General features: G+C 44.1%; 1 protein-coding gene across 1 annotated transcript in view; it reads right to left on the bottom strand.

Annotated features, from left to right (window-relative positions):
* Nucleotides 1-2,489: 2,489 nt before the first annotated feature.
* ADTRP (androgen dependent TFPI regulating protein) overlaps nucleotides 2,490-23,366 on the bottom strand; it is a 474,195-nt gene continuing 453,318 nt past the window's right edge. The window contains exon 6 of the mRNA XM_086966878.1: nucleotides 2,490-3,198. Coding sequence (XP_086823004.1) covers nucleotides 3,161-3,198 — 38 coding nt within the window. The 3' untranslated portion in view covers nucleotides 2,490-3,160. The remainder of the gene's footprint in view (nucleotides 3,199-23,366) is intronic.

The raw sequence follows: 23,366 nt of genomic DNA, 5'->3' as shown, positions 1-23,366 counted from the left end.
CATGAAACAAACCCATGACCCAGCACCTATGAGACCTCCACTGGCTCCCCACCGAGAAGAGAGTAACAATCAAGATACTCACCCACGCCTACAAATCCCTCGACAAAATCGGACTCAAATACCTCAATGAAAGAGTCTCCTTCCACGTACCCAAAAGGAACCTCTGCTCTGCCGACCTCGCCTTGGCAGAGACCCCACGCATCCGCAGAACCAGAGCAGGCGGAAGAGCCTTCTCCTACGTCGCAGCAAAGACTTTGAACGAGCTCCCAGTCAACATCAGACTCTCCCCACTCTGCACACCTTCAGGAAGAGCCTCAAGACCTGTCGCTTCAACTGATCCGGAGCTGCACCCCCGCGCTTTGAGACCCTCACAGGTGAGTATTGCGCTTTATAAACCCTTGATTGATTGAGTGACATCCAAACCCTTGAGGAAAGTGTGACTACAGGGGAATGCTCTCACTTGCAACCCATTTTGAGCAACTATATCGATGAAACTTGTAACACATGAGAGTGTCTGCACAGAAATTGACAAGCCAGGTCATTATATGTAGTAATACTTATCACTTCAAAGCACACATTTTCCCTTGAAGATTTGGTTATTTACCAGGAAAGGATTTACACAGATCTGGGATCACTAGTCCTGAGGAAGGCCAAACAGACTTTTATTGGACAATGGTAAAAGCCGAAACATGTCGACATATACAAGCATTACAGGAGAGGAAGGGGGCCCTAATCTCCCCTATATCATCTCCTATTTTTTTCTTTTAATCCTATCCAGGGAACCCAGGAATACAAAGTATCATACTTTTTCTTTCACTGTCCTTTTCTTTACTGCACGGATCCCACCACTATTATGTTTATGTCCTCCCCTCCCTTTGCTCCATCCCAGGCATTGGTCTGCACAGGGATGTTATAGCAGCCCTATGATGAAGCATGCCACTATCCAGTGGGTGAGGGCAGATTTTGAACAGACCTCATGTTTTCTTAATTTTTCTAAAGAGACAGGTTATACCTTTGGCCGCCAATCTCTCCCTCCTTTTCCTCGTTTTGTTGTTACATGTTTTAAAAGGCTACATTAATGGGTGGCTCAATGGGTGCTGCAGGCCCACTAGTAGCCTTTAAAGTACAGGCCTTGGGTAAATGTAGTATCAGATACTTGGGACTTACAAGCAAATGAAATGGGCCAATTTGGTGTAATCACATTTTACCATGTTTTAGGGAGAGAGCACAGGCACTTTAAAACTGGTTAACAGTGGTAAAGTGTAATACGTCCTAAATCCATAACAAAATGAATCCTGCAAAACAGGAGGAATGAAGGCATAAAGTTAGGGTGAACCACACCAAGGATATCAGGTCTACCAATGGCCCACACACTTATCTGTCACATCGGCCCTTTTGGCATTTGCAGATTGCCCTGTCTGACCTTGGCAGTCATAATGTCTCCTCTGCTATTATTTCTCTGTATAGATCCTTTGCGTCTTGTATTGTGATGGTCTCTCTGCCACATGGTGTGTCTGAAAAACAAGCACCACTGCTGCCTCTGATGTACATGGGTCTTGTAGTGTGATGAGAATTTTTTACTTCTTTTGCGGATGATGCATGTCATGAATTGTGTACTACACAGTAGTAATACTGCTGCATGTGCCAGACTTGGTGTGTGTGTAACGATTTAACTGCTGCTGCCATAGCCATTAGAATTAAAAATTGATTGACATCATTCACATTAAAAACAATCAAATTTGCAAGTGAGAGTGCAATCTGATACTGTGCCATCCACAGGGTATGATTCTTTCTGTTGCAACTATGTTGTAACCAATGAGAGTCAAATTTCATATCAAATTTCTTATTACGTTTCAGATAAAAGATGCATCTTTTTGGCAATTGTAATATTATTTGATGTTTCCATCACACTGTCCCCTTTGCGTGTAGTAGTCAGGCAATTAGAAGATGACGTTTTTACTAAATGATAATTTTGAGAACATCAAAATCAAAAAAGGGATCCTGAGACCACTTTTGGAGACCATATCAGTCAGATTTGGGATAATAATATTTCCCATGTGATAGTCCATTACTGTAACATTTATAAATTATATTCATATTTTTACATTCACTTCCACTATGTAACTTCATATGAGGTCACTAAGACCAAGCATTATATGATGCCACTTTCTCTGACGTCTTCAAAGTTTTAGGTCATGTGATATCACTGACTGTCATGTAACACAATGTCAAAGTATGTGATATCACTTCTTGCTACCCTTGGCATTTGGCTGAACTGGCATCCATGGAAAGTGTGTATTCTTAAAGAAGTAGGTTGATCATTCCATTCCTTTCATATTGAAATAACAGAACACCACCGATCACATGAATGGTTACAAAATTCGAAATCGTCACAACACAATATTGTGCCATTTACTCTAAAGGCGCTGTATACAAACAGAACGGCAACATATCAATCAGCTCTCTTTATTCTTCCCACTTAATATGTGACACATTCTGGCGCGGAAGAGTTGTATTGTTGCTGAGAGAAGAATATTACATTTCAAAAGATTATGTCAACATAAAGAAGTACAGCGGATTTTGAGCTGTACAGTCTAATGCAAAACATGGCTGAGCATTTCAACAGTTATAGAGTTCAAATATTTTGGAATTAATTACAGAGGCGAGCAGAACGGTGAATTTGATACAACAAAATACGGTACTGTGAGCAGGGAGGCAATCATCAAGGAATATAAGTTAGCATAGAAATTGTCTGTGTATACTACAGAGACAGCGCATTGTGACAGGCCACCATTGTGCTTCAACATCCACAAACTGTTGTCAAAGGCTTTGCTTGGGAATAAGGATACATTCGACCATGCAGAGGATTATGTGCCAACGAGTGCCACCTGCACAGGCACTCACACATTGACTCATACACACTGCGAGTGAACAAACCGAAACATGCTAAAAGTCACCAGCCAATAGAGGAATTCTTATAATAATCATATGTGCAACGCATTTAGTAACATAGAGGTATGTCTTTTTTAAAATTATTATTATTTTCACTTTTAGGGTTTTTGCGGGCAAAGCAGCTATACACTAATGAAGGTTTGATGCCAATATTTCCTTTCAATGTCGTCATTCATATTTCCTGCATGTATCACCTTAAAGGAAATCTTCATTTCAATTTCAGCTTCTTCTGGGACTCGGTGGCACCTGTAAGAGATAAAGATTGATTTTAATTGCTAAATTGATGCGAAGAAGGACATACACCAGGATAAATGTAGGAAAACTCTTTAATGCATCTCAGCCATCAATCTCCAAGCATCAAATGACTCCTTTTAGAGTCTCCCCTCTTTAAAAATACATTTGTCTAAGCAGAACACTTACACAATCCTAAAACTATGGACAATTTCGAAACAGAGTATTATAAGGTCGATTGTATATAAATATCACTAAAAGAAGGAAAAGTATTTAATACACATAATCTTTCACATCAGCTGGTGATCTGCATACTCTTCCACTTCTTATTCTAGAAATATTAGGATGCACATCTTCATAAGAGACAGAAGTCTGAAAATTCTCATGAGAGATGTTAGTACCCTCACCCACATAGTTGTTCTTTTCTCTTGCATTATTCTGATGCCAAAGAATTGCAATACAACTTTTGTTCCAAATTCTTCTACCATCTGTCTTTTAGACATTTTTGAACAACGTTTATTTTAACCCTGGTTGACAACCTATAGGTGCTTTTATCTTCACACTATCTCCGAATTGGAGATAGTCCGACAATCCTTTGCCTGGATTTAATTTAGTGTTCCGTGACCTCCCTTTAAACAACTCAAAAAGTGTTTTACCAGAAGTTCTATGAAGAGACATTCGATAAGCTATTATTCTGTCTTGCTGTACTTGTTTCCGATTCAAACAATTAGCTCTTGCTCTTTTAATGTCTTGTTCGCCCTCTCAATTGCACCCTTTGTTGCTGGGTGATACACAGAGCAACGTTTGTGAGTTATACCACGGTCCATCAAATACTTCTCCATTTCTTTAGAGCAGAATTGGGGACCATTACTTGACAACATAGAATTGGGATAGCCTTCTCTTTTGAAAATCTCATCTAAAAACTTTACCACATTGACAGGTGTTACATCCCGTACACAGGTGACCTCTATCCACCTAGAGTATAGAGCTAAGCCAACTATAAGATAAGGAGTATGATGTTCCTCATGTGAAGGTCCTATAATGTCTATTCCAATTTCACCTCAAAAGAACCATGGGCATTTGTCTACACACCAATGTTTTGTCACTTACTCTGCACTGTATACAGTCTCTCACCATCCTTTCCATTTCCGTGTTTATCCTTGTCCACCAGAAGTATAATCTTAGTCTCTCTTTCTTTTTCAAAATCCCAATGTGCAAATTTTATATGTTTGGCAAGTAAGTTCAACAGTAGTACTAACTTTGTTCCATGAATGAGTATGACATTTACAACTGACAATTCATCAGTGATCATGGACCACAGACCAGCTACCACTCCCTCAATTACTTCAGAAATGAGGTAATATATATTTACCTCAGAACTCCGCTCCTCCTCTTTTATGGTACCTAAAGTGACTTCTCATACAGACATGTCTTTGTCCACAAAGTGTCTGATCTCTCATCAATGTCATCTACCGCCACTAACCTTGATAAAAAAATCTACTGACCTGTTGTTTACTTCAGGTGTAAATTTCACAGTGAAGTCCTATTCCTGTAGGGTTATGACCCACCTCCTTATATGAGAAGAAACCACATCTAACTTCTTCTTCTTAAACACTTTTCTCAAAAGTTTATGGTCAGTTATCACTTTGACATACCCCAAATCCTATTTCTGAACTTGCTTCGAACCTAAAATATAGTCTGTGCTTCTTTTTCAAAAAATGAATAGTTTACCTCTGCACAATTGAGGCACTAAGATGCACAGCCCATCAAACGTTCCTCTCCTCCCTGCTTCTGAATCCTGTCTGCTCCAAGTCCCTTAGAAATAGCATCTGTTATAATATGGGTTTCCTCTCCATGAACAAATCATTGCAAACGTGGCATTCTCAAGATCATTTTGTACAGATATAAACTCCCTCTGACAATTAGCGTTCAATACAAATTCACATTTGTTTCCTAACAATCTCTGCAGATATTCTGTTTTGTCAGCATATTTTGGAAAAAACTTACAATAGTGCTCCACCATTCCCAGGAATTAAACTAATTCCTCCTTGTCTGTTTTGTTCAGCTTCTGAATTGTGCCCGTCAACGTTTTTTGGGAGATACTCCCTTCCATGAAATGTGATCACCTAAATAAACCACTTCACATACATCAAACCTACATTTATCTTTCTATAGAAGTGTCAACCCAGCTTTCCACAATCTAGGTAAGACATTACATACTCTTGAATCATGTTCTTCCTTGGTGCTACCAACAATTAACACAGCATCTTGATAACACGTTACTCCTAACAACCCTTTTAGAACAGATTTCATGATTCTATGAGGCCGCTGATATTAAGAGAAACAGCATTCTTAATAATATGTATGTCCTTATAGGGGTGATGAATACTTTAAGTTCCTGCATAGGTTTATCCACTTCAACCTGGTGATAAGTTATTGCCAAATTTAAATTGTGAAATATTTGGAACCAGCCAGAGTTGAAACAATCTCATCTATTCTAGAGAGAGGAAACCATGGTAGTGCGACCTCTCTATTAAGTGATATAAGGTTAACACACAGCCACATTTCTCCATTAACTATTTTGCCACTGCTATGGGAGACAACCAATTGGTGGCTTCTACTGGTTCAATTATCCTTAACTTAATTAGCCCCTCAATCTCCTTCTGTACTCCATCCTAAACATTCAATGTTATTGTGCGGACTTTTGATGCAACTGAATGTGATTCCCCCATTCAATTTAATATAATGTTTGTATCCTCTCAAACATCCTACCTCATTGCAGAATACTCCCTCAAACTATTCTTCAAACTGCACTAGGTTGTTACTAATCTCTTATACCTGAGTCTTTGGCTTAGCATTGGGATTAATTGGCACACCTAACAGCCTCTGATGTGGAAAACCCAAAATGGCATCCTCTATTTAACACCGTCAGCGCGGCGCGAATTTTCGGGCTGTGCTGAAGGTTCGAAAAACGGCTGTGGTCGTAACGGAACGGTTCCGTCATCAGCACAGCCCAACCGACGCTGATGACAGAACCGTTCCGTCATAAGCATCGAAGGGGTTAAATACATATACATTTCCTACTAACATTTTTCCTCCAAATTCAGTGATGGTCATGAAGTATACCCACATCTCAATGGGTACACCTCCATATACCACAGGGGATATATCCATTCAACTCATTTTGATCTTATTATTATAATGTGCATCAAATGATTTTTTCAAAATCATGGAGAGATGTAAACATGAGTCAAATTTAATCTCCAAGTCAATTTCCTCAATTGTGACTTTATCAGTTGGCTGTTCACCCTTGTGACCAGCCACCAGAAACTCTATCCCTTTCACCTTGTTTCATCTCTTTTTTTTCTCTCTGCAACATGTTGAAAAGTTTCCTTTTCTTCATCATGCATTACATGTTGATGGTAATGGTGCACATACACGTGTGTTAGCCTTGCGTAATGTTCACCCACTTCTGTAACATTTGCCTCTAAATTCTGGTGCAACTTTTCCTTCTGTCTCAAGTGCGACTGTTTGTTTAACTTGGCATACTACTTCCTCTACTTTGTCAGCTGTTTCCACCTTCGGTTAATCCTTTGCACTATTCAGCTCATTCACACACCTTACCATGTGTTCTACCAATTTAGCAATTGCCATTACTTTATCAAGTAGTAGCTCATCCTTTAAGCAGAGTTCCTCCCTTTTTTGGTGTTAAAACATTTCAGAACAAATGTATCTGTTGTGTCTCCAAATTTACAACTTGCAGCTAACTTGTTACAAAAACCCTAACTTATTCCTACCTACCTTGTTCTTGTAGGCCAAAGTAATACCTTTCCATAATCATGCTTACTTGTGGCAGATAGTGTCTAAGAAATTTCAATATACATTTGTCATATTAATTTAACAACTGCACTAAGTTCAGGTAAATTTTCTAACATTCTTGAGCCTCACCTCCAAGACAATGTAACAGTAATGAGTATTTGTGCTCAGCACTTAAATTATTGTCACTGACCCTTGCATAATTGACAAATATTTTCTTCCACTTTCGCCACGTAACAGCAGCTTCTACTGGACTGCATAGGAAAAAATGGTGGAGGAGTGACGTTCTGTAGCTTGCAATTTATAATTGTAAATTAGCAAAATTCCACAAGTACCAGCCACAATATTCACCACCTTCAGCATTTTACTTTTTTGTGTGGTTACAGTAAACCCAGATCACCCATACATCAAAAGTCAAGTAATACAAGTTTTGTTCTTTTAGTGCAGCCATGCGTGCCAATCACCAACTTGATAGACCTCAAGTACATAATTTGCTCATAAATAAAAAATCCTCACCACAGTTTTAATTTGAATAATTGCGGCTTGAACATTATCCCAAAACAACTCACTCGCTGTCAATCTTGAAGTCCTGTGTCACCACCAGCCTGCTGACAGTTACTTACTGCCTGACTTGGAGATATAATTAAATTAACCAACAGAGTAATTTTTAGGACAAAATACATGGTGTGTCTCTCACTGAGATGCATAGACACAAGATGTGTGCCTATTAATGAGATGAGAGGACTCTGACTTCCATACTTCGAAATTTGCATCTACCTCCTTGTTAAATTCTTTTCTCTTTTAATTTTTACATGCACCCACTACCCTTGTATCGAATATCTCCCAAATCAATCAAATGGCTGCTGATATCTGTCACATACGCTTTTAGGCCTATTTCAGTAGATCCAGAAACAAGCTGGTGGTTGTATGTCAATATGCAACCAACTGGGTCTTTTTCTGTGGAAAATAGACCTTGTTTTGCCCAAAACAAGATTGCAACCATACTTCAGCAAGCGAGCAATCAGGAATTTGCTAAGGAGAATAGAGGTTGTATTATAACCAACTCTCCTTTCTCTGAAGCCATTCAGGCGCACCAGTTTCCACTGGTAAAGGGGAGCCCAAATGCCTTCCACAATGGTCAGCAATGTGATGAAAGCCATATGCGACTTGCAGCACCTCACCAGACACGACGACACGCCTTCCTCATGTCAGGCAGCGATTCTCCTCTCTGTGAAGTCTCCCACCAGCACTCAAGTAGCCTCATTCAGGATCAGCGGTTTCCGAGTGTAAACAGGTAAGCTGTGCAGCACAATGTTGAGGTGCAGGCTTTCCTCAACTGGTTAATCTCATCCTAGTCACCAATGTGTGGTGTCTTATTGATGCCAAGAAGGACATACAGCAGGATATATGTAGAAAATCTCTTTAATGCACCCCAGCCATCAGTCTCCAAGTCTCAGCTGACTCCTTTCAGAACTTCCCAACATTTTTTCTCCTAGACTAGAATCTCCACTATAAGGTGTTCCACCTTAGAACCCTTACTTGGTCATCCCACAATCCCTTCATAGTAGCCTATTTTGCAACTGAAAAAAAGCAATTGAAATTGAATTGCCTAAACTCTAGTGGACCAGTAGAGAGGAGTGACAGAGAGAGAAAGTGAATGAGTGTGAGATACAGAGTATGTGAGAGAGTGAGAAACAGATATAGAGAGAAATATGCATATTTTATTTCAAAAATTGTAAAATAATATCAAACGACAAAAATAGAATAAACTACAGAAGGTTAAAAGTAAGGTTAAGAGGGGGTGGTATGTGTAAAACATCTGCTGATATACAATATGTCGAATGCAAAAACAACAATTGATGGACAGAATGCAGAACAATGTCATACATTCACCCCAGTACAGAGATCTGGGCCTAAATCCATCGTTTTTTTGCACTCCACACGACCCCAGTTCAGACATGCAAATCAGCCTTGACCCTGTGCCTCATGGGAACAGTCCAGCCCGAACTGCCAAGCCATGTTTTCCCTGGACCGGAATCAAGCATCCTAGGACCGGTTTCTGGCTATCAGCCGTCTTCAGCCAGGATAGCTTGACTCCAGTGGTGTGGAGAGCACGGGACTCACGTCTGAGCATACCCGTCCCACTCGGGGTGACAAATGCAAAAACAACAATTGATGGACAGAATGCAGAAAATGTCATACATTCATCCCAGTACAGAGATCTAGACCTACATCCATCGTTTTTTTGCACTCCACACCACTCTAGTTAAGACATGGCCAAATGCAAATCAACCTTCACCCTCTGCCTCATGGGAACAGTCCAGCCCGAACTGCCAAGCCATGTCTTCCCTGGACCGGAATCAAGCATCCTAGGACCGGTTTCTGGCTATCAGCCGTCTTCAGCCAGAATAGCTTGACTCCAGTGGTGTGGAGAGCACAGGACTCACGTCTGAGCATTTGAACCCAGCCATATGCAAATCAGTCTTGACCCTGTGCCTAATGGGAACAGTCCAGCCCGAACTGCCAAGCCATGTCTTTCCTGGACCGGAATCAAGCATCCAGGGACCGGTTTCAGCCGTCTTCAGCCAGGATAGCTTCAGCGAGGACCTGGCTTGGCAGTTCGGGCTGGACTGTTCCCATGGGGCACAGGGTCAAGACTGATTTGCATATGGCTGGGTTCAAACTGGAAAGGCATGGTGAGCAAAAAAACGATGGATTTAGGCCCAGATCTCTGTACTGGGGTGAATGTATGACATTGTTCTGCATTCTGTCCATCAACTGTTGTTTTTGCATTTGTCACCCGAGTGGGACGGGTATGCTCAGACGTGAGTCCCGTGCTCGCCATGCCACTGGAATCAAGCTATCCAGGCTGATGAGGGCTGAAAGCCTGAAACCGGTCCTTGGATGCTTGTTTCCAGTCCAGCGAGGACCTGGCTTGGCAGTTCGGGCTGGACTGTTCCCATGGGGCACTGGGTCAAGGCTGATTTGCATATGGCTGGGTTCAAACTGGAAAGGCATGGTGAGCAAAAAACGCTCTGGCATCTCAAGGGGCTTGCAAATAAGCCCCCCAGTGATTACTAGATTTGTTGAAATCTGCCTCCATGGTGAAAATTCAGCAGTTCAGATCTGCCTTCATTCTAAAATGTGCATGATATGCCCCATTTATTTTTATGGAACAACATGAAGGGATGTTGGTTTTTATTGGGTTTGATCATTGTTGCATTGACCACAGGGGCAGAGCTTCAGGAGCATTCCTGAGCGATTTGTCGACCACTTGAACGCTATTCAAACCATGCTCTCTGGCCTATATTTTTTATTCTTTATTCTTTTATTTTATTTTTCTCCTGGAATTTGTCAAACCAATTACCCTGGTACCATTGCCGACTACCTAGCTCACATACCTAGACAGGCTTCCTTTGATTCTTGTTTGACCTCTTTTATCAACAGGACCATTGATCTGCCACAATTAGTAGAGCCGGTTGAAGTCCTAAACATATTTAAAAATGTAAGACACCACTCCGATCCTAATGCTCTACGCCTCCAGATAAACTACTGGTACAGCCAATCTGTGGTGTTATAGTGCGTCAGCAGCAGTCCTTAATTTGAGTTGGTGATTGCAGGTGAGGCTCACATGCCCTCATTTTTTGGCACTGACACTTATTTTTCCTCATCTGACTTTGACCCAGAGAATTAGTGAGAAAAAACACAAAAATGGGAAAGAAAGAGTAAGAGAAAGATGAAAAACAGTGACAAAGGGAGTTTTAAGGTTAAAAACAAAAGTTGAAAAGGGGAAACAACCTTTACAATGCAACTTTTACAATGCACTACCATTACAACAAAACTTTTACAACGCAACATCCATTACAACGCATGCCATCACAACGCAACCATTACAACGCATGACACTACAACGCATACCACTACAACACATGTCATTACAATGCAGTCATTACAACGCATACCATTACAACGCATACCATCACAACGCATAGTACCCTTACACTATCCAACACTTACCCTACTGTTGCACCCCCTGGAGTTAAAATTGTAATTTTTACCCCTGCACTATCCAATACTTACCATACATGCAATGTAATGGTATGCGTTGTAATGATATGCGTTGTAAAGGTAGTATGCGTTGTAATGGAATGCGTTGTAAAGGTAGTTTTTAAGAATTCGTTGTATCCGCATGCGTTGTAATGGAATGCGTTGTAATGGATGTTGCGTTGTAAAAAATTGCTTTGTAAAGGTATGCGTTGTAAAAGTATTCGTTGTAACGTCATACATTCGTTGAAAAGAGTTATATAAAGAGGCAGGGAGTGTCTGGTGGATGACAGAGGCATGGGGTGAAATCAAGACTATGTAGTGTTGGTATTAGGCTTCCCCGACATTCCATAGCGCAAGCTGCAGGCTTCTAAGCAAACCTTTGGGCACCGGCACTTATTCTTTTACAAATGAAGCATTGGATAGCAGGCATCAGCAACTCCTCCAAATCCTAAATATGAAATGTGAGAGAATTGATCTCAGCTTCTAGAGTCCATGCCACAGTGGAGCCCATACCAACCAAATAAGTTTCAAAGTGTAGTGATTTTTAAAAAAAGACCTTCTTCTTTATTGATTTATATTTTAAAACGCTTCTCAGCAGCACACCAAAAAGCCGGTTTAAAGATCACAGCAGGCAGCCAGCAGGTAGTGCCTAATAAATGCAGAGATAGCATTTACTGCTTTCAGATTTGAGTTTGAGGATTGCACAGGGCAAAGCAGATAGAGAAGGAACTGTTCAGAGAATTTGCAATTCAGTCTTTGATTTCTTCCTCACTATTTCCAGGTCTTGAAATAACAATAAACAGCCTGGGCCGTATTACACTTATAGCTTGTTTGTGGTGCAGTACACCTTTAACGAAGTATGCCAGGCGCAAACATGGACAGTGCACCCAATTGCATATCATGTTCCGCACCCAGGGCAGTGGCCGCACCACCTCTAACCTGGTGGCAGCCCATTAGTGAAAGGCAGTTTGAAGCAGCCGGTCCATCTTTCACAGTGCAGGCAGCACCTGGACTGCACTTCTTAGGCAGGACAACAACCAGCCTGCATGCGGGTCCAGTTCGTGACTGCACCTGTCCACAGGGGGATGCACACTATGTCAGACCCGCCTCTTTATGGTGCGCAGTCACGGCATCTGCTAATAACTTCCAGTGCCAGCTGGTGACCTTTGGAAATGATGGGGCGTAAATCCACAGCATGACATTGCATTCTGGGATTCAACCATGTCCTGTGCTCACTCCATAGAGATTTTTTAGCCCATCTTCTTGAAAAACAAGATAGCCGCAGATTTGAGAGGGATTTCTGAGGAAGTGATCGTGAAATATTGTAAAGAATTAGTGGTTTAACAAGCAAACATACTCTTACAACTGTGCTGTAGGCACCAGGCTGGAGAGCTTTCATCCCAAGAACTCATTGTTATGGTCTGGCTTGACAGTGCAGCTGGCACCAGACAATTATGTGACCATCACTAAAGATGCCTATCCCCAGATTTTGGGAGCCAGGAGTACATGTTTTGATTGGGCAGACATTATGTGCTTCCACAAAAAGTGTTTCTCCTCCACACAGTTGTGATCATGTTGTTGACTTATCCAGCTGCCTGCTCTTGAACTTGAACTGGGGGGACACACATGACATTTCAAAACTATTAAAGTGTCTTAGGTTATTAGATAATGTGTTATGTTTTTCACTGGCAGCAGCACAGGTGGGAGTAGGGCAGTCATTAACGTCCATGGGCGTTTAGGTCTGGCTTACAGTGCAACTGTCATCTGACCTTTTACCTTACACCAATATTATTCTACTGTTCTTTTCTTCCACACAAATAAATATGAAATGAAATGAAATGAAAGAAGGATTTATAGAGGCATGGCTGCCCGGGAGCGTCCCAGCGCTGGTGAGTGTGCTAGCGGAAATGGAAGATGAAAATTTATGGGAAGAGCCAGATTTTCAGGAGCTTGCGGAAGGCAGAAAGGTTGCATTCGGCGCGCAGGGGCAGAGGCAGGGAGTTCCACAACTTGGGAGCGTTGTAGGAAAATAGGCAGCCCCCTGTGCGAGCCCTCTTAATTCTAGGTATGGAGGCAAGGTGAAGGTGGGCCGACCGCAGATTTCTGGAGATATGTGAGGTCTAATTATATCTTTTAGGATGGGGGGCCCCTTGCCGTGAAGAATTTTGTGGGTAGTGCAAATGTAAATGTAAATGTATAGGCATTTATATAGCGCACTACTTACCCGGAGGGTCCCAAGGCGCTTCGACCGCTGCGAAACCCTTCCTGGCTTCCCTGAGAGATGGCCCCTTAACGGGTATCTCCAGGGTGAGACCAGGCATCCCTGGCGGTCTGGTGGGGCCATTAGTGAAGATGAGGCAAGCTAATGCCCAGAGTTGCCAAGTGTGATCGCTGATCAGAGTGGGCACCGAGGCGAGAGAATTATCGAGTCCGCTGACCCTGGTCCAGAAACCTGCCGCGCCGGGAATCGAACCCTGGTCCCGGGCCGTCCTCTGCTCTCGGGTTTGCGGCCTCTAACCAGTGAGCCACACTACCTCACTGCAAAGGGATTTGAAGTGTACTCTCTCCTGGATAGGGAGCCAGTGGAGCGATCTTAAGGCGGGTTTTGCTGAGCTCCTGTCGTTAGTGCCGGTTAGCAGCCTGGCTGTAGAATTTTGGACGACCTGTAGTGTGACGAGGACTTTCTTGGGGGCCCCAAGATAAAGGGCGTTACCATAATCCAGTCTAGATAATAGGAGGCCCTGGATAAGGAGCTTCCTGGAATCCGGGGGGAGAAGGGGCAGGATTTTGCGGGTGGTCCGGGGGATACCATAGCAGGCCCCCGCAGTCTTCCTGGCTTGGGTGTTGAACGAAAGGTCCTTGTCAAGCCAGATTCCCAAGCTCTTAATATCATGTTTTGGGGAAGGTGCGGGTCCCATACAGGGCGGCCACAGGGACTTGGGTAGGAAGTGAGATTGATTGCCCGTACCAGAATCTCTGTTTTATCACTGTTGAGTTTGATGTGTGAGCGGTCCATCCAGTGGGTGATGTCTTGAAGGCAGGAATAAAGATTGTCTGGAGGGTGGTCCAGCTGGCTCAGGGACACAACGAGCTGAGTGTCGTCAGTGTAAGTCACGAGTTTTACACCGTGAGGGGTGACTATTTTCTCCAGGGAGGACACGTACACGTTAAAGAGTGTAGGGCTCAGGGAGGAGCCTTGGGGGATACCACAATGCACGGGAGTCACGTGGGATCTGAAAATTCCCTCAAGCACTTGAAAGGATCGATTGTGGAGAAACGATTTCAGCCAGGACAGCGCGGCCCCGGTGATTCCCAGTCCCTTGAGCCGGTGGATCAGGGTGAGATGGTTTACAGTGTCAAAGGCTGCACTCAGATCCAGGAGGATCACTGCCACTGATCCTCCTGAGTCGAGGATCTTTCTAGCCTCTCCCACCACCGCGATCATGGCGGTTTCGGTGCCCTGGCCTGGATGGAAACCCGTCTGAGAGGAGTGGAGTAGTCCATTGGCTTTCGGGAAAGCTGAGAGCTGTTGATTGATGAATTTTTCAGCCACCTTGCTAATTCCGGGAAGTAGTGAAATAGGCCGAAAATTACACAGCTCAGAGGGATCAAGGTGGGGCTTTTTTAGGAGAGCTTTTACAATAGCTCTCTTCCAGCTCGGGGGAACAATGCCTTGTGACAGAGAAGTGTTAGTTTAACCATTGGGGGAATGATGGTCGGGGCAACTAATTTTAGAATGTGTGGTGGAGCTGGGTCCAATGGAGAGCCGCTTTTAATAGATTGAAAAATGGAAAGAAGAGTATCCTCTGTAATGGGAGAAAAAGAAATAGGCAGCAGTCCGTTTGCTGATGCACAATGGGTAGGGGTTCAGAAGAACAGTCTGATGTATTTGGGGGGGAGAAGCTTGAGAATGTTTTGAATTTTGTCGTTAAAGAAATCGGCAAGCTCATTACAACGATTACCGGAGGGTTCCAAGGGGGAGGGGGGTCTGGAATTTTGAGGAGCTTTTTCACAATGCAGAAAGTTTCCCTGGACGAACTAGATGAGGATCTGATTTTTTCCTCGGAGAAGGCAGCATGAGTGGTTTTGAGGGCCCTTTTGTAAATTAGGATGCAGTGGTTGTATTCTTTCTTTTTTTGGGGGGGGCGAACCTCTTTTCTCCATGCTCTTTCAGATTTTTTGCACTGTTTTTTAAATAGCATGGCAATATAAATTCCCATGCTATTTACTTGTAATGCTTCACTATATCTTACATTTCTTTAAAGCCAGACCTATTGACATTGCCAATGCTTGTTGAAAAGGAAGCAAATGGTGCATTCTTTTTTCATTTTTTCAAGGGAAAGTACATGAAAAACAGTCTTTAATATAGTCTTGAATGTTCCATCCCAACAAAGATTCCAATTAAGCATGACTATCGGGAGCAAAGTCAGCCATGGGGGTTAATTGTTCCAGTGGTGTAGTCAGCTAGACCATGTCCCCTTATTTTGCCTTTAAAACGTATTCATAGGCAGGCACCAGGGTACAGTAAACAACAAAGGTACCAGAGGGTCTCAGGTAAATGTGCCCATAGACATAAGAAAACCAAACAAGGACTCACCCTTGCCCCCAGGTTATGTCACAGAGAGCTCTCCATGGATGAGGAAAAATACCCATCAGTCACCATTCGGATCCGCCCTTCATCATTTGGGATTTTATCCGTACCACCCGTCAGAGATTAATTGGTACTCTCCTAGGAGGTCAACCCGGTGGTAGGGGGTATCCTCACTTGAGTAAAGAGACGACAGTGTGGTATACCACTCGATGTTAGTGAGTGGTAGAAAAGATGGGACTGGGGTGTGCAGTGCAGAAAAAGGTGTGAGAAAAAGAAAAACCAAAAAGAGTGGGTTTAAAATTGGTTTAGGAAAAGCACCAGGCAAGAATTTTATTTTAGTTGTGCTTACCACACCAAAGTTAAAAACAGTGCACCCGCTGACTATCTGTTAATGTAGACAGCCTCAGGTCAATATGGTCGACTAGTTTCAGCAATTTAAAGGACTAATTTTGTCATTGCTTTCTTCAGGACCAAAGATAAAATAAATGCTACTACACCAAGTGAAAAATAGTTCCACCCTGGAGACACAAAACAAGTGCAAACAGTCACCTGTATGTTCCGGGTGTCCTTACAGTCTGTGTAATTCACTCAACATGTAAGGTCAAATGGCCTCACCCCACCTGGCAGTGGCTCAGGGGAAAATGAAGCACCGCTCTAACCGTCGGTACTCCGGGCCGGCGTCCTGGCCATCAGGGGAGGTACACCTGAAGTGCAAATATGCTCTGGCAGATTGAAGCCAGTTAAGAATTCTTTTACATTCATTAATTGTTTGTACTAATTTGAGACTGGCAATGGGAATGCCTACTGTGACCAGGCTGTTATGGTGATTTGCATAAAATAGAACAGAAAAGGACGTATGCAACAACTGCAGTAACAGACCATATTGGTTGCAGTAGGCAGGTAAAAGGGGCTTAAAGTGACCATTAAGCATGGGCGAATTTTGCGAATCTCGCGTTCGCGAATTTTGCGGATTTGCGAACTCGCAATCCGCAAAATCCGCGAATTCTCGCGAATTTGCGGATTTTTTTTTTTGTGTTTGCCACTCTCTGTCACCACTGCCACTCTCTGACTACTCATGCCACCCTCTGGCGCACCCATGCCACCCTCTGTTTCATCACAGCACCCTCTGGTTGTCCAGTCAGTGTACATTATTGTGGCAAAGCAAAGCACACCTTCCCTGCCTCAAGTGACCTGAATTAATTTGGGGCTGATTAATGTGTCACAGAATATTTTTTTAGCTGGCACCTGCTTCCTTAGTGCTTCCTGATTAGTGATCTTTTGCACTTGCTTAGTGCTTTCATTGTTGCAAAATTAGTTACAACACCTGCCCTGCCCCAACTGACAATAATGAATTAGGGGCTGATTAATGGATTTGAACTTCCAGCCTGGCTCCTGCTTGTCTCCCTTAGCTGTAATTCAGGACCTTTGTGGCATATGTGTAACTATTCTGAGGTTCAGAGCAGGGTCACATAATAGTTGCAACTGGCAACTGAACTCTGGAGGGGCCCCTCAGGAAGCACTACAGGAAATGGCTACTAATGATGAGCCTGAACTTTTGAACCTGGTAAGTAGTTTCAGTTTTGCTAAGATCGTATTTCTGCAATTTAGCGCTTATTCGCGGGGCGCGAAGTTGTACTGGGAAGCCGCGAACTCACGCGAACAGTGCGAGCAAGCCATAAAATCCGCTGCTCGCGGATTTGCGGATTTTGCGGGAGATTCGCGAATCTCGCGGATTGCGAATTTACAGAAAATCCGCAAAATCCGCGAGCGAAACGTATTTTCCGCCCATGCTTAGTGACCATTATTGTGCATAGATGTAATCTTAGCAGATTTAATTGTAGACTACGAGCCACAAAATATCCGGCTGTACTATCAGTGCAGAGGCATCTGGTGCCCTGTTTTTGGCAGTACATTTGGCCCTACACAAAAGTTATTAACATTATTGATATGAAAGCAACATCAAGTGGATAAGATAGCTCAGCGGGGTAGTCATCTGCTGCTGAGGTCTGTGTAACACCTGCAGAAAGGAGGCCCAAAGCTCTGCTGGACTGGCATAACCTTACATTGTTCCATAAATAGTCCAAGCAACTATTTTGATCAGAGAGTAATCATTGCATTTCAAGACGTTCTGTATAAAGTGCATATGAGATAAGTGAAAATAAATAAAATACATTCATTAAAAATTAGCATCATTATTCTTATGCAAGAATTGCCCTTTTTAACTCAAGCGTTTCCAGGCCTCTCTTTTTCCCTTCCAAGGAGTGTGCAAAAAACTCTGAAATGTGTACCGTATGCACTTTTTTGTGTGTGCCTCAATACTGTGGATACAGCACTTTTTACCTTCTGCAGCCTTTCACATTCGCTTTTTGCTGGTATATAAATACCAAACTGCTTGTTCCCTCTACCAACTAAGCATGATGTAAATGCCAGGTGTTATTTTAACTTTTCATTTCACTATCAAACCTCTCGTGCAAAGGGCACAGCCAGGAAGGGTAGGGAGATGGAGGGAATAGCAGGTGATCTGTGATAAAGAAAGAGAGGACGGGCAAGAGACATGATAGAGACGAAGAAGGAGAGAGGAACTGGTGGCCGGAAGCTACATTATCGAAAGATCCCAGCCAAACACCTACGACGACTACAATGCATCCAGAACGCCTCCGCCCGACTGATCTTCCACGTCCCCTGCCGCAGCAACATCACCCCCCACCTGAGAGACCTACACTGGTTCCCCGTTGACAAGAGGATCATCTTCAAGCTCCTCACCCACGCACACAAAGTACTACACAAAGCCGGACCAGCCTACCTGAACAGCAGACTGAGCTTCCACACCCCTACAAGCCAGCTCCGCTCCGCCGGCCTCGCCCTAGCCGCTGTCCCCTGCATCCAACGAACGACCTCTGGTGCAGATCCTTCTCCTACCTCGCCGCCAAGACCTGGAACACCCTCCCTACCCACATACGGCAGACCCAAGACCTACTAGCCTTCAGAAGACTCCTCAAGACCTGGCTCTTCGAGCAGTAGCAGCACACCCCCTCCCCTTAGCGCCTTGGGACCCTCACGGGTAAGTAGCGCTCTTTACAAGTACTCTGATTGATTGATTGATTGATTGAAAGACAAGAAAGGCAGGGTGTTAGATGAGGATCTTCCATTAGGATTAAATGAAAGATAAATATAAAGAGGGAACTTGAGAACCAAAGAGAGATAGAGAGGAAAGAGGTGATGATAAAAAGAAAAGAGAGAGAGAGAAACTTTACGGGTTCAGCGCTCAGCTGATCGTGTTTACTTGTGCTAATATATAGTCCCCAAAAGTAGATCACCTCTTTTAACAGCCTTGCACCCAGGAAAACTTGATCATCCAATCCAATCACGTGAGGAATGGGAAAGGGTGGGATGACTGCGATGAATGATGTCTGCCCTTACGCAGGGATGCAGCCTGCAATGCTCCAGACAGTGATACCGGCAACGTCACTGGTATACACTAGATATCACTAAACACTACTATGGCATTGAAGGACTGTAGAGAAGGAAGCCCTGCATCGTGCAGTGCCAGAGCCCTAATGCAGAAACTGCCATTGACAGCTTCTTTGCTTCTGTTCCCCAGTCCATAATATGGCACGGGCGCAGAGGCCAAGGGGCCGATTAGGATGATGGTTGGTAAGAGAAAGGTTACCCACCGACATCCTTGGTGTAAATTCCAAACGCCTTATTACAAAGAAAGTGGACGGAGTTTAAATAGGTCATTTAATCCGACTGGCTTCCGACGAGTGCAAGGAGCCCGTCAGGTAGTCGGAAACCGATCATAATCTCTAACGGGCGGCATTTCCGCCGTTGGGTTTATGATGTTGGTTCCAGACAGGCTTTCCATGTTGGGCTTTCCGTCATGGAAAGCCTTTCAAAAAGTAACTTTGGGGGCCCCTAGCCAGGCCCCTTCCTCCTGTGGCCTCCGGTTGTTGGCCTGAGGGGCACCTATGGTGCCCCCTTGTAAATCCCTGCACTGTATGACAGGCACAAACTCCCATTTCTCTATGGGAGCTTGTGCTGCGGGCGGTTTCCGCCTGCAGCACAAGCTCCCATAGGGAAATGAGAGTTTGCGACCACATTGGGTGCAGCTGCATCGCAAGATTGGTCGGTTCAGAAACAGCAGAGATGTTGGTCAGAGGTAACTTCGACCTACATCCTAATTGGTCCCAAAGTGTTTTCCTCATTTGCATTGGGTCACACACTCATGCAAATGAGAGAATGCCCATTAAGATAGTTTTAAATGCAAAAACAACAGTTGATGGACAGAATGCAGAACAATGTCATACATTCACCCCAGTACAGAGATCTGGGCATAAATCCATCGTTTTTTTTGTTCACCATGCCATTCTAGTTTGAACCCAGCCATATGCAAATCAGTCTTAACCTTGTGACCCATGGGAGAAGTCCAGCAAGAACTGTTAAGCAAGGTCCTCACTGTACTGGAAACAAGCATCCTAGGACCGGTTTTGGGCTTTCAGCCCTCATCAGCCAGGATAGCTTGATTCCAGTGGCATGGAGAGCACATGACTCACCCTTGGGGTGACAAATGCAAAAACAACAGTTGATGGACAGAATGCAGAAGTATATCATACATTCACCCCAGTAAAGAGATCCGGGCCTAAATCCATCGTTTTTTTGCTCACCATGCCATTCCAGTTTGAACCCAGCCATATGCAATTTGGTCTTGACCCTGTGCCCCATGGGAACAGTCAGACTGATTTGGATATGGCCATGTCTGAACTGGGGTGGTGGAGTGAGCTAAAGAATGATGATGGATTAATCCCAGATCAGTTGACTGGGGGTGAGTGTTTGATTTTTTCAAACACTCCGTCCATCATCCCCCTTGGTATCGCTCTTTTCACCCTGAGTTGGCAGGGTATGCCCAGACGTGGGTCCCTTGCTCACTCTACCACTGGATTCAAGATAGCCTGGCTGATGAGGATTATGAATCCGAAACCAGTCCCAGGATGCCTGTTTCTGTTCCTGGGAAGACATGGCTTGGCAGTTCGGGCTGGACTGTTTCCATGAGGCACAGGGTCAGACTGATTTGGATATGGCCATGTCCGAACTAGGGTGGTGGAGTGAGCTAAAGAATGATGATGGATTAAACCCAGATCAGTTGACTGGGGGTGAGTGTTTGATTTGTTCAAACACTCCGTCCATCATCCCCTTTGGCATCTCTCTGTTCGCCCTGAGTTTGCAGGGTATGCCCAGACGTGGGTCCCTTGCCCACTCTATCACTGGATTCAAGATAGCCTGGCTGATGAGGATTATGAATCCGAAACCGGTCCCAGGATGCCTGTTTCTTCTTCCAGGGAAGACATGGCTTGGCAGTTCGGGCTGGACTGTTCCCATGGGGCACAGGGTCAGACTGATTTGCATATGGCCATGTCTGAACTGGGGTGGTGTAGTGAGCTAAAGAATGATGATGGATTAAACCCAGATCAGTTGACTGGGGTGAGTGTTTGATTTGTTCAAACACTCTGTCCATCATGCCCTTTGGTATCGCTCTGTTCGCCCTGAGTTGGCAGGGTATGCCCAGACGTGGGTCCCTTGCTCACTCTACCACTGGGTTCAAGATAGCCTGGCTAATGAAGTTTACCAATCCGAAACCGGTCCCAGGATGCCTGTTTCTGTTCCGGGGAAGACATGGCTCGGCAGTTCGGTCTGGACTGTTTCCATGGGGCACAGGGTCAGACTGATTTGCATATGGCCATGTCTGAACTGGGGTGGTGTAGTGAGCTAAAGAATGATGATGGATTAAACCCAGATCAGTTGACTGGGGTGAGTGTTTGATTTGTTCAAACACTCAGTTCATCATCCCCTTTGGTATCATTAAGATAGTTCTGACACTATAAGTGTGCCAGCACTATCTGTATTGCATAAATAGAGGAGCAAGCGCCTATAGCCCCTTCTGTAATACTACATTGTTCCAGGGGCTTGTTGCACCCCCTGGGCACTGTATATAGTAAGGCCCCATGTAATGCTAATAACAGATGTTAATGTTAACGTATTTAATGCTGCTAATTTCATTTTGACTTGCGAATAGGGTGAACAGAGTTTGAAAACCAAAAACCTGGATATTTCACAAACATAGAGGTAGGACTACAATTTTGCACACACAAAGGGGCATAGAAGGATTTAACTGACAGCACTCACCAGCATAGAAAACACAGACAATGACAATGATTCACTGATGGGAATTAAATATAACTTTTACACAAATTATCATCTATTTTAACCTCATTGCTTTCTGCTGGGGGCTGCTATCTAAGGGCTTTATTACAAGTCTGGCAGTCCACAGACCACCAGACTCACGGGGTGCAGTGGTGGTGGTTTACCTACAGCCCCATTACTACCAGGGCGGTCGGGCGCCCTGGGACCACCGCAACCTGGACCTGACAAGCATAATACGAGTTTGCTCACCACCACATTTTTCAAGACGGTGTGGCAGTGAGAAAACAAAGCAGGCCCTACAGGCCCCCCCTTGTGCCTCAGGCTATGTAGCTGCCCACAGGGGGGCACAACATGTACGCCTGTGTACATGCACACCAGTACCTGCACGGCATGGACTGCAGCAGGTTCTGCCTTTGACGTGCCAATTGCAGTGCCAATGCATATGCCCTGGAAACGCCAAAGAATCACCCGTCAGACAGGAGGAAACTCCTGACATGGCTGGCGGTTTGTACATGGGTTTGGGGGTGCAGGAGCAAAGCGGTCCCGCTCCGGCCCCGCCAAACTCATAATGAGGCCCTAAGTCTGCACGTGAACATATGAAACCTTGCCTTTCTCTGAGTTCTATCGATCTTCTAAGAAAAGTGTGACATATGCAAATTAGTTTTTAATTTTGCAGGACAGATGACTAGAACTGTCTTGGCAAACCCAGGATGCATGGTAGCACTACATCTACAGGAAGAGAGGGTAAGTTGACTCCACAAAGATCTGATCCTATTAAATGCTAGTTCCACGCCGTTTTCTGCAGCAGATGCACAACCCAACGAAGGTATTACAAGCGCTAACTCCTTTCAGTCATTCTCTAAAGATTTGTGTAACTTAGACAGCGTGCCCTAAAACTAGGTAATGGGCTTGATTATTTTTAATTTATTAAAAATCAGCAAAGACAAAGGGCCTGATTATGAGTTTGGTAGTCTTACCACCGTAGCGTACCGCTGCATCGGCAATCCTAAAAAAACGCTGAGGCGTCGGCCTCCTGCCCAACATATTTCAATTTTCCCGATGGGCAGGCGGTAGTCTTTCTGACAGCGGTGAATGTTTTTTTCATATTTGTCGATGCATGCATGTGTGTATATTTTGACTGCACAAGTGGTAAATGTACACATGTGAAAAAATTCCTACTGCCCATTGTGGGAGTCTGGACCATATGTGCGGTTGCAAAGTCATCCTGTGCCCTGGGCAACCTCCAACTTTTTTTGCTCACTGATACTGATGGTAACTGACTCGGACTGACCCTGGGCTCTGGCTAACCAGGCCCAGGGCCTTTGCTGAAAGAGACACTTAGAATACAATGAAAACACCTACTTACACTGGGGTACATTATGGGTTAGGGTAGCCCTATGATTGGTATGGCCTCCCCTATAAGGCCCTAGCAAATAATAGTGCAGGGGGATTGAAACTATCCTTAGGTCACTAATATATAATAGGGCATGGATTTTTAGAGGTCAGTAGCCCTTTCTGCACTTGCATGTGT

This window comes from Lissotriton vulgaris, chromosome 4_1, assembly GCF_964263255.1.
Source record: "Lissotriton vulgaris chromosome 4_1, aLisVul1.2, whole genome shotgun sequence".
Lineage (NCBI taxonomy): Eukaryota > Metazoa > Chordata > Amphibia > Caudata > Salamandridae > Lissotriton > Lissotriton vulgaris.
The sequence above is the reverse complement of the archived record's forward strand: the minus strand, read 5'-3'. Positions and strand labels throughout refer to the sequence as shown.